Source organism: Balaenoptera physalus (genome assembly GCF_965194825.1).
Source record: "Balaenoptera physalus genome assembly, chromosome: 16".
NCBI classification, from domain to species: Eukaryota; Metazoa; Chordata; class Mammalia; order Artiodactyla; family Balaenopteridae; genus Balaenoptera; species Balaenoptera physalus.
This window is the reverse complement of record NC_138898.1, coordinates 83401464-83413836: the sequence shown is the minus strand read 5'-3', so window position 1 is coordinate 83413836 and position 12373 is coordinate 83401464. Positions and strand designations below refer to the sequence as shown.

General features: G+C 53.3%; 2 protein-coding genes across 3 annotated transcripts in view; one reads left to right on the top strand and one right to left on the bottom strand.

The window, feature by feature from the left end:
- Positions 1-12373, bottom strand: part of MLXIPL (MLX interacting protein like) — a 56012-nt gene that overhangs the window by 39418 nt on the left and 4221 nt on the right. The gene's annotated exons all lie outside the window — the stretch shown is intronic.
- On the top strand, positions 5920-9904 carry VPS37D (VPS37D subunit of ESCRT-I). The gene is made up of 4 exons (XM_082432389.1): positions 5920-6167; positions 7490-7661; positions 8133-8215; positions 8819-9904. The coding sequence occupies exons 1-4, from the start codon at positions 6030-6032 to the stop codon at positions 9179-9181; spliced, it is 756 nt and encodes a 251-aa protein (XP_082288515.1). The 5' UTR covers positions 5920-6029; the 3' UTR covers positions 9182-9904.

Sequence of the window (12373 nt, the reverse complement as noted above, 5' to 3'; positions counted from 1 at the left end):
AGAACCCGTGCACAGCAACGAAGACCCAACACAGCCATAAATAAATAAATAAATAAATAAATAAATAAATTTATTTAAAAAAAAAACAAAAAAACTTGTATGCCAATGTTTATAACAGCATTATTCATAATAGCCAAAAAGGTGAAACAACCCCAATGTTCACCAAGTGATGAATCGATAAACAAATTGTGGTATATACATACAATGGAATACTATTTGGTCATAAAAAGGAATCAATAGATATACAATGGAATATGATTTGGCCTTAAAAAAGGAGACATTGACATGCTATACAACATGGAAGAACCGCAAAGACATTACGCTAAGTGAAACAAACCAGTTGCAAAAGGACAAATACTGTATGATTCCACTTATATGAGGCACCTAGAGTAGTCAAATTCATAGAAACAGAAAGTAGAATGGTGGGTGTCAGGGGCTGGGGCGAGGGGGGAATGGGGAGGGAGTATTTAATGGACATAGAGTTTCAGTTTGGGAAAATAAAAAAGTTCTGGAGATGGATCGTGGTGATGGTTGCAGAACAAGGGGAATGGACTTAATGTCACAGAACTGTATACTTTAAAATGATTAAAATGGGAAATTTTATGTCACATATGTACCACAAAAAAAAAATCAAAAGGAATCATTACTAATAAATTCTACAACATGAATGAATCTTAAAAACATTATATTAGGACTTCCCTGGTGGCGCAGTGGTTAAGAATCCGCCTGCCAATGCAGGGGACACGGGTTGGATCCCTGGTCTGGGAAGATCCCACATGCCATGGAGCAACGAAGCCCGTGCGCCACAACTACTGAGCCTGCGCTCTAGAGCCCATGAGCCACAACTACTGAGCCTGTGTGCTACAACTGCTGAAGCCCACGTGCCTAGAGCCTGTGCTCCGCAACAAGAGAAGCCACTGCAGTGAGAAGCCCACGCACTGCAACGAAGAGTAGCCCCTGCTCAACGCAACTACAGAAAGCCCACGCACAGCAACGAAGACCCAACGTAGCCAAAAATAAATAAACAAATAAATACATAAATAAATTTATTAAAAAAATTATATTAAATTAAAGAAGCCAGTCACAAAAGACCACATATTATAGGATTCCATTAGTATGAAGTGTCCAGAACAGGCAAATCTATAGAGACAGAAAGTAGGTTAGTTGCCTGGGGCTGGTGGTCGGGGTGGGATTTGGGGGAAATGGGGAGTCACTGCTAAAGGGCACAGAGCTGCTTTTTGGGGGCGATGAAAATGTTCTAAAATTGTGCCAATGGATCCACAGCTCTGTGAATATACCAAAAACCATTGAAGTGTACAATTTAAATTGTTGAATTGTATGGCATGTATCTCAATAAAGCTGTTTTTTTTTTCTGAAGGGGTGGTGATTGAATCCTTGGAGAATAATGAATTTAAAGACTGAATCGGGCTTCCATGGTGGCGCAGTGGTTAAGAATCCGCCTGCCAATGCAGGGGACACGGGTTCAAGCTCTGATCTTGGAAGATCCCACATGCCGTGGAGCAACTAAGCCCGTGCGCCACAACTACTGAGACTGCGCTCTAGAGCCTGCGAGCCACAATGACTGAGCCCTCGCGCCACAACTACTGAAGCCCCCAAGCCTAGAGCCCACGCTCTGCAACAAGAGAAGCCACTGCAATGAGAAGCCCACGCACCGCAAGGAAGAGTAGCCCCCACTCTCCGCAACTAGAGAAAGCCCGCGCACAGCAACGAAGACCCAACACAGCCAAAAATAAATAAATTTATTAAAAAAAAAAAAAAAGACTGAATCAGGGAGCAGAACCATGAAGATGAAGTGTTCCCTTTCTCCAGTCAGCCCCTGGAAGATAGTAGGTACCCCATAAATTAAATCCAATGGCTCATTTCTAGAAAGAGGAACCCATTGCAGTTGCTGTTTTCGGAGAACCGACTAAGTGCCAGGCATTGTGGTAGACACATATCAAGTCACATAATCCTTCAACTACCCGTTTTACAGATGATATAATTGAGATTCAGGGAATTAAGGACTTTGCTCTTGGTCACATAGGAAGTGGCAGAGGTCAGAATGGGACCCAGGTCTGTCTGACTTCAAAGCTAAGGTCTAAAAATAGACCCTAAAAATTATTAATTTTATATAGAAGTTTTCAGGCTTACCCCAAAGTATTAATATAAAGAATAATACAGTGCACACCTGCATACTCTCACTCAGCCTAAGAAACTGAACTATCTCTTAATGCCATTGAAGTCCCCTCTGTCTCCTCCCCGATTCCATCCCTCTTCTGCCAGACGGCCACACTGCTGAATTTGGTATTTATTGTTCCTGTACTTTTACTTTGTACGTATCTCCAAGCAATAATATAAAGTACGGTTCTGCATGTTTCTAAACTTTACATAAACAGTATTATACTGAATGTAGTCATCTGAGGCTGCCTTTTTTCACTGTATTGTTTGTGAGATTCAGCCAAGTTGACATGTGTAGCTGTAATTTGCCCATTTCTGTTGCTGTGTAGTATGAAGTGTTCCACTGTATTGGACATTTGGGTTGTTTCCAGTTTTTCGTCATTACAAGTAGAGCCACTGCAAACATTCCCATTCTTGTCTCCTAGTCCAAGACAGCGAAAATTCCTAGGAGTCTGTGTTAGTTTCCTATCACTGCTGTAACAAATTACCAAATTAGTGCCTTAAAACAACACAGATTTATTATCTTACATTTCTGGATGTCAGGAGTCTGAAATGGGTTTCACTGGGCCGAAATTAAGGTATTGGCAGGGGCACACTCTCTCTGGAGTCTCCAAAGGAGAATCAATTTCCTTGCCTTTTCCGGTTTCTAGAGGCTGCCTGCTCGTGGCTTCTTCCTCCATCTTCAAAGCCAGCAACATAGTGTCTTCAAATTTCTCTCTCACTCTGACCCTCCGATTTTACTGTCACACCTCCTTCTCTGATTCTGACCCTCCTGCCTCCCCCTTATAAGGACCCTTGTGCTTACACTGGCCCCACCTGGATGATCCAGGATAATCTCTCCATCTCGAGATCCTTGATTTAATCACATCTGCAAAGTTCCTTTCACCATGGATGGTAACATGTTCACAGGTTCCAGGGATTAGGATGTGGACACCTTTGGGGTCTATTATTCTGTCCACTGCAGAGGGGAACAGCTGGGTAGTGTGATACGAACACCTTTTCGTACAAACTCGAATTATGAGTTTGTCAAACTGCCCTCCAAAGTGAATTCTCTCTCCCACTAGCAGTACAAAAGCATTCCTGTCACTTCCCATCCTCACCAACACTTGATATTATCTGACTTTTTAATTTTTGCCAACTTGACGCCTGTGAAATGTCTGGACTCTGACTGCTATGCGGTCAAGAAAGACATGATGGTCAATGGGGTTGAATGTGAAAAAGAAGGGCCCTGACAGTAAGAAGCAGTCCATGACCTTGGCTAGTGCAGTGCCCTTGAAGTGGTGGGGGGGGGATGAAGTCAGACTGAGTCAAGGAATAAGGGGGGGGGCGGGCATGAGGAAATGGATGCAGGGAGTACAGAGTCTAGATGGTATGTTAGTAGGCTTGGACTGCCATAACAAAATACCACACACTGGGTGGCTGAAACAAAAGATACCTATTTCTCATAATTCTGGAGGCTGGAAAGCCCAAGATCAAGGTGCCAGCAGATTTGGCTTCTGGTGAGAGCTCTCTTCCTGGTTTGCAGACAGTGGCCTTCTAGCTGTGACCTCACACTGGTGGAGAGAGAAAGAACTTTGGTCTCTTTTCCTCTTCTTATAAGGGCACTAATCCCATCATCAGGCCCCATCCTCATGACCTCATCTAAACCTAATTACCTCCCAAAGGCCCCACGTCCAAATATCATTACATTGGGGGTTAGGGCTTTGACATATCAATTTTGGGGGGAAGTACTCAGTTCATAACAGGGTACTTTCAAAATATTGGGTGGGGGTGGTGAAAGGGAAGTATCAGTCTAAAGGCAGAAATTAAAGGTGAAAGAGACAGAGAAAGAAAGAGACATAACTACCACAGTGGGGGAGGCATCCTGGAGGGGGCAGGTGAAGGTGAGACCCATAGCACAAGGGTACCTAGGCTTGCTTTGGAATGAGGGGAGGCTCCTCCTCCTGGAGGAAGGAGAGAAGAAAGGGCACTGGGGCAGGTGCAGAGAAGATCCAAAGAGGTGGGGCAGGAAGAGGCAGAAGTTCTCCCATGTGATGGGCAGTGGAGTCACCTACTGAGGGGGCAGGAGTGGGTGTAGGAGGTCTGAGGAGTGTGGGGAAGGTTCACAGGGGCCGTTGTTGTGGGATTCCACAGGGGACCCACTGGGCTGAACAAAGGGGGATTGGTGATGAAGAGGGGACAAGCCAAGGCAGGAGCTCCCATCAGATCTCACCAGGGCCTCTTAGAGTGAAGAATGCCTGTTGCCCAGCCAAAGGAGGGCTGGACAGGGGGAGTGTCTAGGAGACCCCTGGAAGCTTAGTGGAAACAGTGGGTCTGGAGGACGCAGACCAGAACCAGGGAGATCATAGCCAGGAAATTGGGAAAGGTGGAAGAGCTCTTGATAATACCCAGGACCATGGTGGAGGGACATCAGGGACCGTGGGGCACACAGTGCAGCCTGGGGAGGTAGAGAGGGCTTCCTGGAGGTGGTGATGTTCCAGCTGAGTCTTGAAAAGGAAAACCAAATTTCAGTTGCCATAAAAATGTGGAAGAAGTGTTGTCTTCACAGTCTATCAGCAAGTCTGTCCTGCCCCACTCCATCAGTTTTGTCTCTTTCTCAGACATCTCCACCACGTCCCCTGTTCTCTGGCTGGATTGGGAGAGTCCTTGTTGGGCACTTTCAGCTTCTATGCCTTGGCTTATGGACTTCTCTTTGGTTTCACTATTTTCTCCTTCAACTTCAGAACTCCTATTCATCCCTCAAAACCCAGCTCAAATGTCACCTCTGCTGGTGAGCCTTTCTGATTGCCCTGGTGCCACCTTGGTGCTTTCTTAGTAGTGTGGTGAAGTGGAAAAAGCTCACTCACTACTGTTTGATTTTAGACAGGTGACAATCTCTGAGTGTCTGTTTCCTGACAATGGCACTGGCCAAGCCTAGTTGTGAAGATAAGGTACATGACATCCTCAGGCATCACATGGGACTCACAAAGGAAGACATCGAGCCATGACACCCACCATTGTGTCTTGTACTAAAGTAAGCTGAGTGAGAATGTGACTCTGCCTTAATCCATGAGCTCTTAGAGGGTAGAGACCATGCCCCGACAGGGCCCAGCCCAGTGCCTAGCATAGAAGCATCGTGTGCTCCGTGGACACTGCACATAAAGGAAGAATTGAGATTGCCTGTCGTTTACTTGTAATGTGACTTTGCGGAGGTGACATCATCTCTGAGAATCTGTTCCTTCACCTTTAAAATAACAATAACTCGTATTAGGTATTCATTTAACTACAGGTAAATGATTCAACATTCAGTACCTCTAATCCTCACATTGTGTTATCATCATCCTATTTTATAGAAGGGAAAACTGAGGCTGGGGGAGGTGAATGACTTGTCCAAGTTAGCAGCGGGCAGGAGCTCCTGGCACCCGGCCAAATTCAGAAAATTGTGCGAATTCACGGGGTAAATGTGAAATAGCCTTGCGAACTGTAAAGGCCTGGGGTGGGAGAGTCCCTGCCTGGGGGCGTGGTGAATGATGGCCGGGAGGAGAGGAAAGGAGAGGCGCCTTAGATATCCGGACGGCGGAAGGAGGATGGGTTGCCAGGCGATCTGCGGATGCGGGAGGCGCGGCGAGGCGCGGCGAGGCGCGGCTCGGCCGGGGTGGGAAGAGGCGCGGCCCGCCCCCTCCCCGCCCCACCCCCAGCCTCCACGCCGCGGCCCCTTTAAGAGCGGGCGGGGCGCCCTCTGGCGGCGGAGCGGCGCGCGCTGCCGGAGCCAGAGCCCCAGCCGGATCCCGGAGCCGGAGCGGAGCGGAGCCGGGGCGGAGCGGGCCGAGCGGGCCGAGCCAGCAGCCGAGCTGGGGGCGCGGGCGGGCGGCATGTACCGGGCCCGGGCGGCGCGGGCGGGGCCGGAGCCCGGCAGCCCGGGGCGCTTTGGGATCCTCAGCACCGGGCAGCTCCGGGACCTGCTTCAGGATGAGCCCAAGCTGGACCGGATCGTGCGGCTCAGCAGGAAGGTAGCGCGGGGGGCGCGGGCGGGGGGCGCGGGGGACGGGCCGCGGCCTGCCGGACCTGCCGACCGACCGAAGGGCCGCGCCGGCCGGGCCGAGGGGCCGCCGGAGCCTGGCACGTATGAGTGGGCCCGGCGGAGCCGCCCCCGGGGGAGGGGGCGCCCTGAGCTGGCCTGGGGCGGGTGGGGCGCCGGAGACCCAGGGAGGCGCCCGTGCACCCCCGGGATGGCCGCGAGGCGTGTCCTACAGCGGCTGCTCCAGGGAGGTGTGTTCCGGGGGGCGGGGGGCGGCTGTTTGTGGGGGCCCTGGCTCGCACACCCACGTTCTGTAGGGCCAGAAAGGGGAGGCGCCTTCCATGGAGAGAACTAGGGGCCTGTGTGACACCTGGGGGGCCGTTGGGAGGGCGTCCGTAGTCTGGGGGTGTAAGAGGGAGCTTTGTGTCTTCCGGTGGGGAGGGGTACTGAAAGCTGAGGCGTGTATTCCATAGGCCACCATAAGAGAAAGTTGTATATTTCACAGGCGATAGGCCCGGGCTGGTTGTCTGCGGGGGGGGGGGGGCAGAAAGGGAAAGTGTACATTGGAGGGAGGCAGGCAGGAGGGGCGTGTGCATCCTATAGGGGACAGATGGAGGGTAGTGCGTTCTCCAGGGGCAGGGAGTGGAGGCTCGGCCCGCCTAGTAACAGAAGGAAATAGCGTTCTCCAGGGCCAGGAAAGAAAGGGGTCTGCTTTCTGCAAGAGAAGGAAAGCTGGGAGCAGGTGCTAGGGGATCAGGGAGGAAAAGGGGGTGTGTATTCCTTGGGGTGTGGGGATTCCACTGGAGGGCAGAGGACGGGGTGCGAGGGAAGAGAGGGGGGTTTGAGGGGGTGCTGTGCAGGGACAGGGTGAAGACATCACTGGAGAGTAAGAGCAGGGGGTGGGAGTGTTTTCGGCACAAACACCTGAGGAGGAAACAGACAAAGGCCTGGAATGAGAGGGAAGCTGCCCATGCATGGAAAATGGGACAGAGGAGGGAGGGGGACTCCTCGGGGACCTGAGCAGACATATTAATTGAAAAATTAAAAATTAACTAACATTTGTAGAGGCCTTCGTAGTTTTCCTCACCTAAGTCTCCCAACAACCCTATAAGGTAGATGCTTTTAGCTCACTTTGTGGAAGAGGAAACTGAGGCAAAGCGGGGTCTGGGCTCTTATCGTCCCTCCACCTGTTGGCTCGCCATCCTGAGATTGGGGTGCTTTCGGCTTGGCCCGTGGGCACTGTCGCCCAGGGTGGCAGTAGGTGGCCATGGGCAGACTCCCTGAATGGGCCTCTGGGCTCTTCCCTGCCGGCAGTTCCAGGGCCTGCAGCTGGAGCGCGAGGCATGCCTGGCCTCCAACTACGCGCTAGCCAAGGAGAACCTGGCACTGCGGCCCCGCCTGGAGATGGGCCGCGCTGCCCTGGCCATCAAGTACCAGGAGCTTCGGGAGGTGGCCGAGAGCTGTGCAGACAAGCTGCAGCGACTGGGTGAGGGACGGCCGGGAGAAATGCCTGGGGTGGGGGGCAGCTGGCCATCTGGCTGGGTGGCCTTGGGAAGTGCCAGGCTCTGAAGGTTGGGACTTGGGCAGACCTATTCCCCGGGCAAGTTTGAGGGGTGCTACTGCTGGAAAATTACCGAGTTGGGAAAGTGAGCAGTTGATGGGTAGAGCTGGGTTTGAGAGGCCAAAGTGGGGCCCAAAACCCAAGGGCCTGGGGTGCTCTAGGAGACAAAGCCCCTGCTCCCTCTTTCGCACTAGGACTGCGGGGAGGCGCATAAATGGATCCGGCGGGCATTGTGCAGATGAGGAAACTGAGGCTCCAGAGAGGGGAGGGGAAGCGTAGAATCACACACAGGGTCAGTGAGAGTCAGGTCTGGGCCCTGGGGCTCTGGTCTGTCTGTCCTGGGTGACAGGCCCTGAGTGCAGGGGCTAATTCACTCTGTCCCTCTGTGGCCCTCAGAGGAGAGCATGCACCGCTGGAGCCCCCACTGCGCGCTGGGCTGGCTGCAGGCTGAGCTGGAAGAAGCTGAGCAGGAGGCTGAGGTGAGAGAAGGGGCAGCTGGGCCTGGGGACCGGGAGGGGGGCCCCATCCTATCATCATCCCCCTCCCCTCAATTCTTACATTGCAGGCTTGAGAGCCCCCCTTCCAGGAAGCCTGCCCTGAGTGCCTGGCTCCCAGGAGTGCCCGCTGCATTGCTGTCCGCACTGGACACAAGGCCCACCATCCCCACCTGTAACTTTCCCCCAACTTCCTGTGAACATCTCAGGGCAGCTTAGGCTGGGTCTATAGAGGAGCTGGGACAGACGTCTCAGTGCTGGGCTGGGAGCACAGTGCTCAGTGAGCTGAAGAGGTGGAGGAGGAGGGCCCTGGCCCTGATGAGAGACACCTGTCTACTTCAAGTGTGTCTCCATCTCTGATCCCGCCTCATCCCTGGCCTGGCAGGTCTGGTGATAGTAAGGAAATCAAGGCTTGAGGGTAGAGGACGTTCATCCACAGTCACTCAGCAAGGGGCAAGCCCAGGCTGGAACTCAGGTGCCCCGTCCCCGAGCTGTGGCGTGGTCGCCATCGGGAGGGATTCAGGGTGGGAGGAGAGCCCTCAGTCTTTGGTCACGTTCCTCCCAAACTGTCCTTTCCTCCTGTCCCAGGAGCAGATGGAGCAGCTGCTGCTGGGCGAGCAGAGCCTGGAGGCTTTCCTGCCCGCCTTCCAACGAGGCCGTGCCCTGGCCCACCTGAGGCGGACCCAGGCGGAGAAGCTGCAGGAGCTGCTGCGGCGCCGGGAGCGGTCTGGCCAGCCCGCCCCCACTGCTGCTGCGGACCCCCCCAAATCCTTCCCCGCTGCCGCTGTCCTGCCCACTGGGGCCGCCCGGGGGCCACCAGCGGTGCCCCGGAGCCTGCCCCCCTTGGACTCCCGCCCAGTGCCCCCGCTGAAGGGCTCCCCCGGGTGCCCTCTAGGCCCAGCCCCTCTGCTGAGCCCTCGGCCCTCGCAGCCAGAGCCCCCCCACCGGTAGGATCCAGGGTATGGCTCCCCACTGGGGGGCCCAGACAAACTTGATGCGTGGCTCCTCCTCCTCCCCCACTGCTGGGGTGGGGGGAGGGGCAGGCCCCTCCCCCTGGCCCTAGGCAGGCCCTGGCCCTGGAGGCTGAACTGGGGAGGAGGGTCACCTGGAGGATGCCCAGAGAGAGGGCCGGGAGTGGGGTGGGCAGGGTATTATGCCTCTGCCGCTGAGGAAACTCTGCCTTTTTTTCTCCCCGGCTGGGGCCTCCCGGGTGATGGGCCAGCCCCAGCGAAAGAACTTTACTCATGGGGGCCTGGGAAGATGCCCACTTCCTTCAAGGGGCCCTGCCTAGGGGGCCTATCGCCCCCTGCCACTCCACTAGGCTCGCACAATGCCAAGGCTGACAGGAGTGTTTTCCATCATGTCCTGAGCCTACCTTTCCCCCAGTTCTGGGGTCCACCACCTAGGAGCCAGGTGGTCAGGCCCCAGCTGTGGGGGCAGGGCCATGGGGCTACTACCTGCCCCGCTCATGCTCCAGACCCTGGGGCAAGGTAGGCCAGGGGCTTCTGACCTGCACCAGGTGAGAGTGGGCCCTCCCCCGGAAAGACCATTCTGTATTTTTCTGTCCCCGTCTCCTTAGAATGGAAACTTTTTGAGGGCAGGTCCTTGTCTTTGTATGTTCTGTCCCCAGCCCCGCCTCCCAGGGGCCGTCAATAAATGTGATGATGAGGATGACGATGCTGCCTGACTCCTCTCTGCTCCCTCATCCAGCCACTCTGCTGTTGCAGCCTCCACATCTCAGCTCCTGTGCTTCCTACCCTCGAGATGCCCTCCTCTCCTCTCTGCCCATCCAAAGCCCGGCTGTCCTTCAGGTCCAGCACTGCTTCTGCCTCTTCCATGAAGCCTTCTCTGATTACCAACCCATGGGAGTCTTCCCTAAGTCTTAAACTTCCCAGCACTTCTGGCCAGAAGCACACTCTGCTCCATCACAGTTGCCTCACCTGTATGCACCTTCTTTTCCTGGGTGGCCTGTAAGCCCAACCAGGATGGTACCTGCTCCTTCTCTGGCCTGCCAAATGACCACCCCCACTGAGTGATGGAGAGGGTTCTATAGGGCTGAAGCTACCTGTCTTCAGCTCGGGTAAACATTAGGTGGCCAGCTTGGCTGATGACTGTGGGACAAGAAGATGGGAGAATGGGAATATGTCTTGGATCAGCTTAGGTCAAGTCTAATGAGATGAAGTTTGGCAGGAAGTCACAGAAGGTCCTGCAAGTAACGGGACAGTCAGAGTGCTGTAGAAGCTAATGTGATCTTGGTCCATGTTAGTGGGGCTAAAACCATCTAGAATGAGGCAAGTGCTGGTTTGGCTTTACGTTTTACTGAAGTTTTAAACTCTAAGGGAACCCCAAAACAGCACCTTTGGAGTATAATAAGAAAGAGGATGGGGGCTAAGTCCCCTACAGAACAGTTGAGGGATCTGTTTGACATACAAGTATGTGATGGCTAGCCTTTGAGTCTCTAAAGGACTGCTTCACATAGAGCGAGACGTTAGAGTCAAGACCAATGGGTGGAAACCACTGGGAGCCAGATTTTGGCTCAGTATGAGGCTCTTGATTCACGGTTGCTACTGCTGGTAGGTTGGTCCCCATCCCTAAAGATGAGTGAGCAGCACCTGAGTGACTGCTTGATGAGCTCTTAAGAAATACAGGCAATAGTTAGAGGGACTGGCCCATCCGAGCTTTTGAAAGCCCCTCAAGTCCAGTCAGATTCACCCCCAGCAGGGGCAAAGCACTGATGGTGCCCCCTTGAGAAGCTTCATCCCACAGTGGCCTTGGTTCTCCTGCTCCTCACTACTAGCACTTGAAGTGCTGGAGACAAGGGACGCTGGAGATGATACCGGGTGCCTGCCTGGGATGACAGAAGACTGAACAGCCCCAGAAGACCTCCCACATTCTCCACACAGCCTGGGGCAAGCCGGGCCCCTCTCAGCCTGGCCTCCCACTTCTGGTCCATGCTTCTAGGGAGTTTTTCGTTTGTAACCAAAAGGAAGAAGGGCTAATGGTGGTCATGCCTGAGCCTCCCTCCACTATTGTGAATTGGGGAGCGGCCTCTACAAGGCAGAGGCTAATGTCCACAGTCTGGTTCAGCCTCCCCTCCCCAGGGCAGGTAAGAAGAAGAGGAAGGAATGACCCAGGCAAGGGAGGGACTGGGAAGGGAGACAAGTATTACCATGAGAACCAGATGGGGTCCTTCAAAAGGCCTTCCACGCCCCTCACCTTCCTCAAGAGCTCAGACTCAGTTTTAGAGCACGCAGGGAGTAAGGCCCCTCTGTATTCAGCTCCAGCATGAAAAACACCAAAGACCTGAGGCAGGTGGGTATAGATACCACCAGAGTGGAATGGGCCTAGTTCTGGGCCATGGGAAAGGCTTAGAGTTGGACGGTTAATAAACTTGATTAACCCCTCTGCTTGAAGGTACATGAAATATTCTGGAAAGTTCCAGGCAGTCTGGGCTCTCCTGCCAGATCACTTCTGGAACTTTCTATTTCCAGGTCTGGGGTCCCAGGGAATGCTCCTGGCTATAATCCTCTGTGAGAGAGAATAAACTTGAGGTAGACCCTCAAGGGGCCCATGAGAAAGGTCCTACCTATTGCAGGCCACCAGTGCTTTTACAAACCAAAACCAAAAAATTGCCCAAAGGGCTTCTCTCGCGGCTCAGTGGTTAAGAATCCACCTGCCAATGCAGGGGACACAAGTTCGAGCCCTGGTCCGGGAATATCCCACATGCCAGGAAGCAACTAAGCCCGCGAACCACAACTACTGAAGCCCACGTGCCTAGAGCCTGTGCTCTGCAACAAGAGAAGCCACTGCACTGAGAAGCCTGCGCACCGCAACGAAGAGTAGCCCCCACTCACCGCAACTAGAGAAAGCCCACGCACAGCAACGAAGACCCAACGCAGCCAAAAAAAAAAAAATTGCCCAAGTAACAAAACTCTCACTCCTTTCTGATAAAAACAAGGTGTTCCTCCCCCTCAAGAATGTCTATGTGCACCTCCTTGTTTGGAAATCACTAGCTTCTGTGTATTTTCCTAAGCCTCCCACCTTGTTTTCCAAATTTGAAACATCATAACATTAAATGTACTTTTGTGTGTGCGTGCTAATCAAGGCTTACTGAGCTCAGTCTTTACCACTGAATCCTGTTGT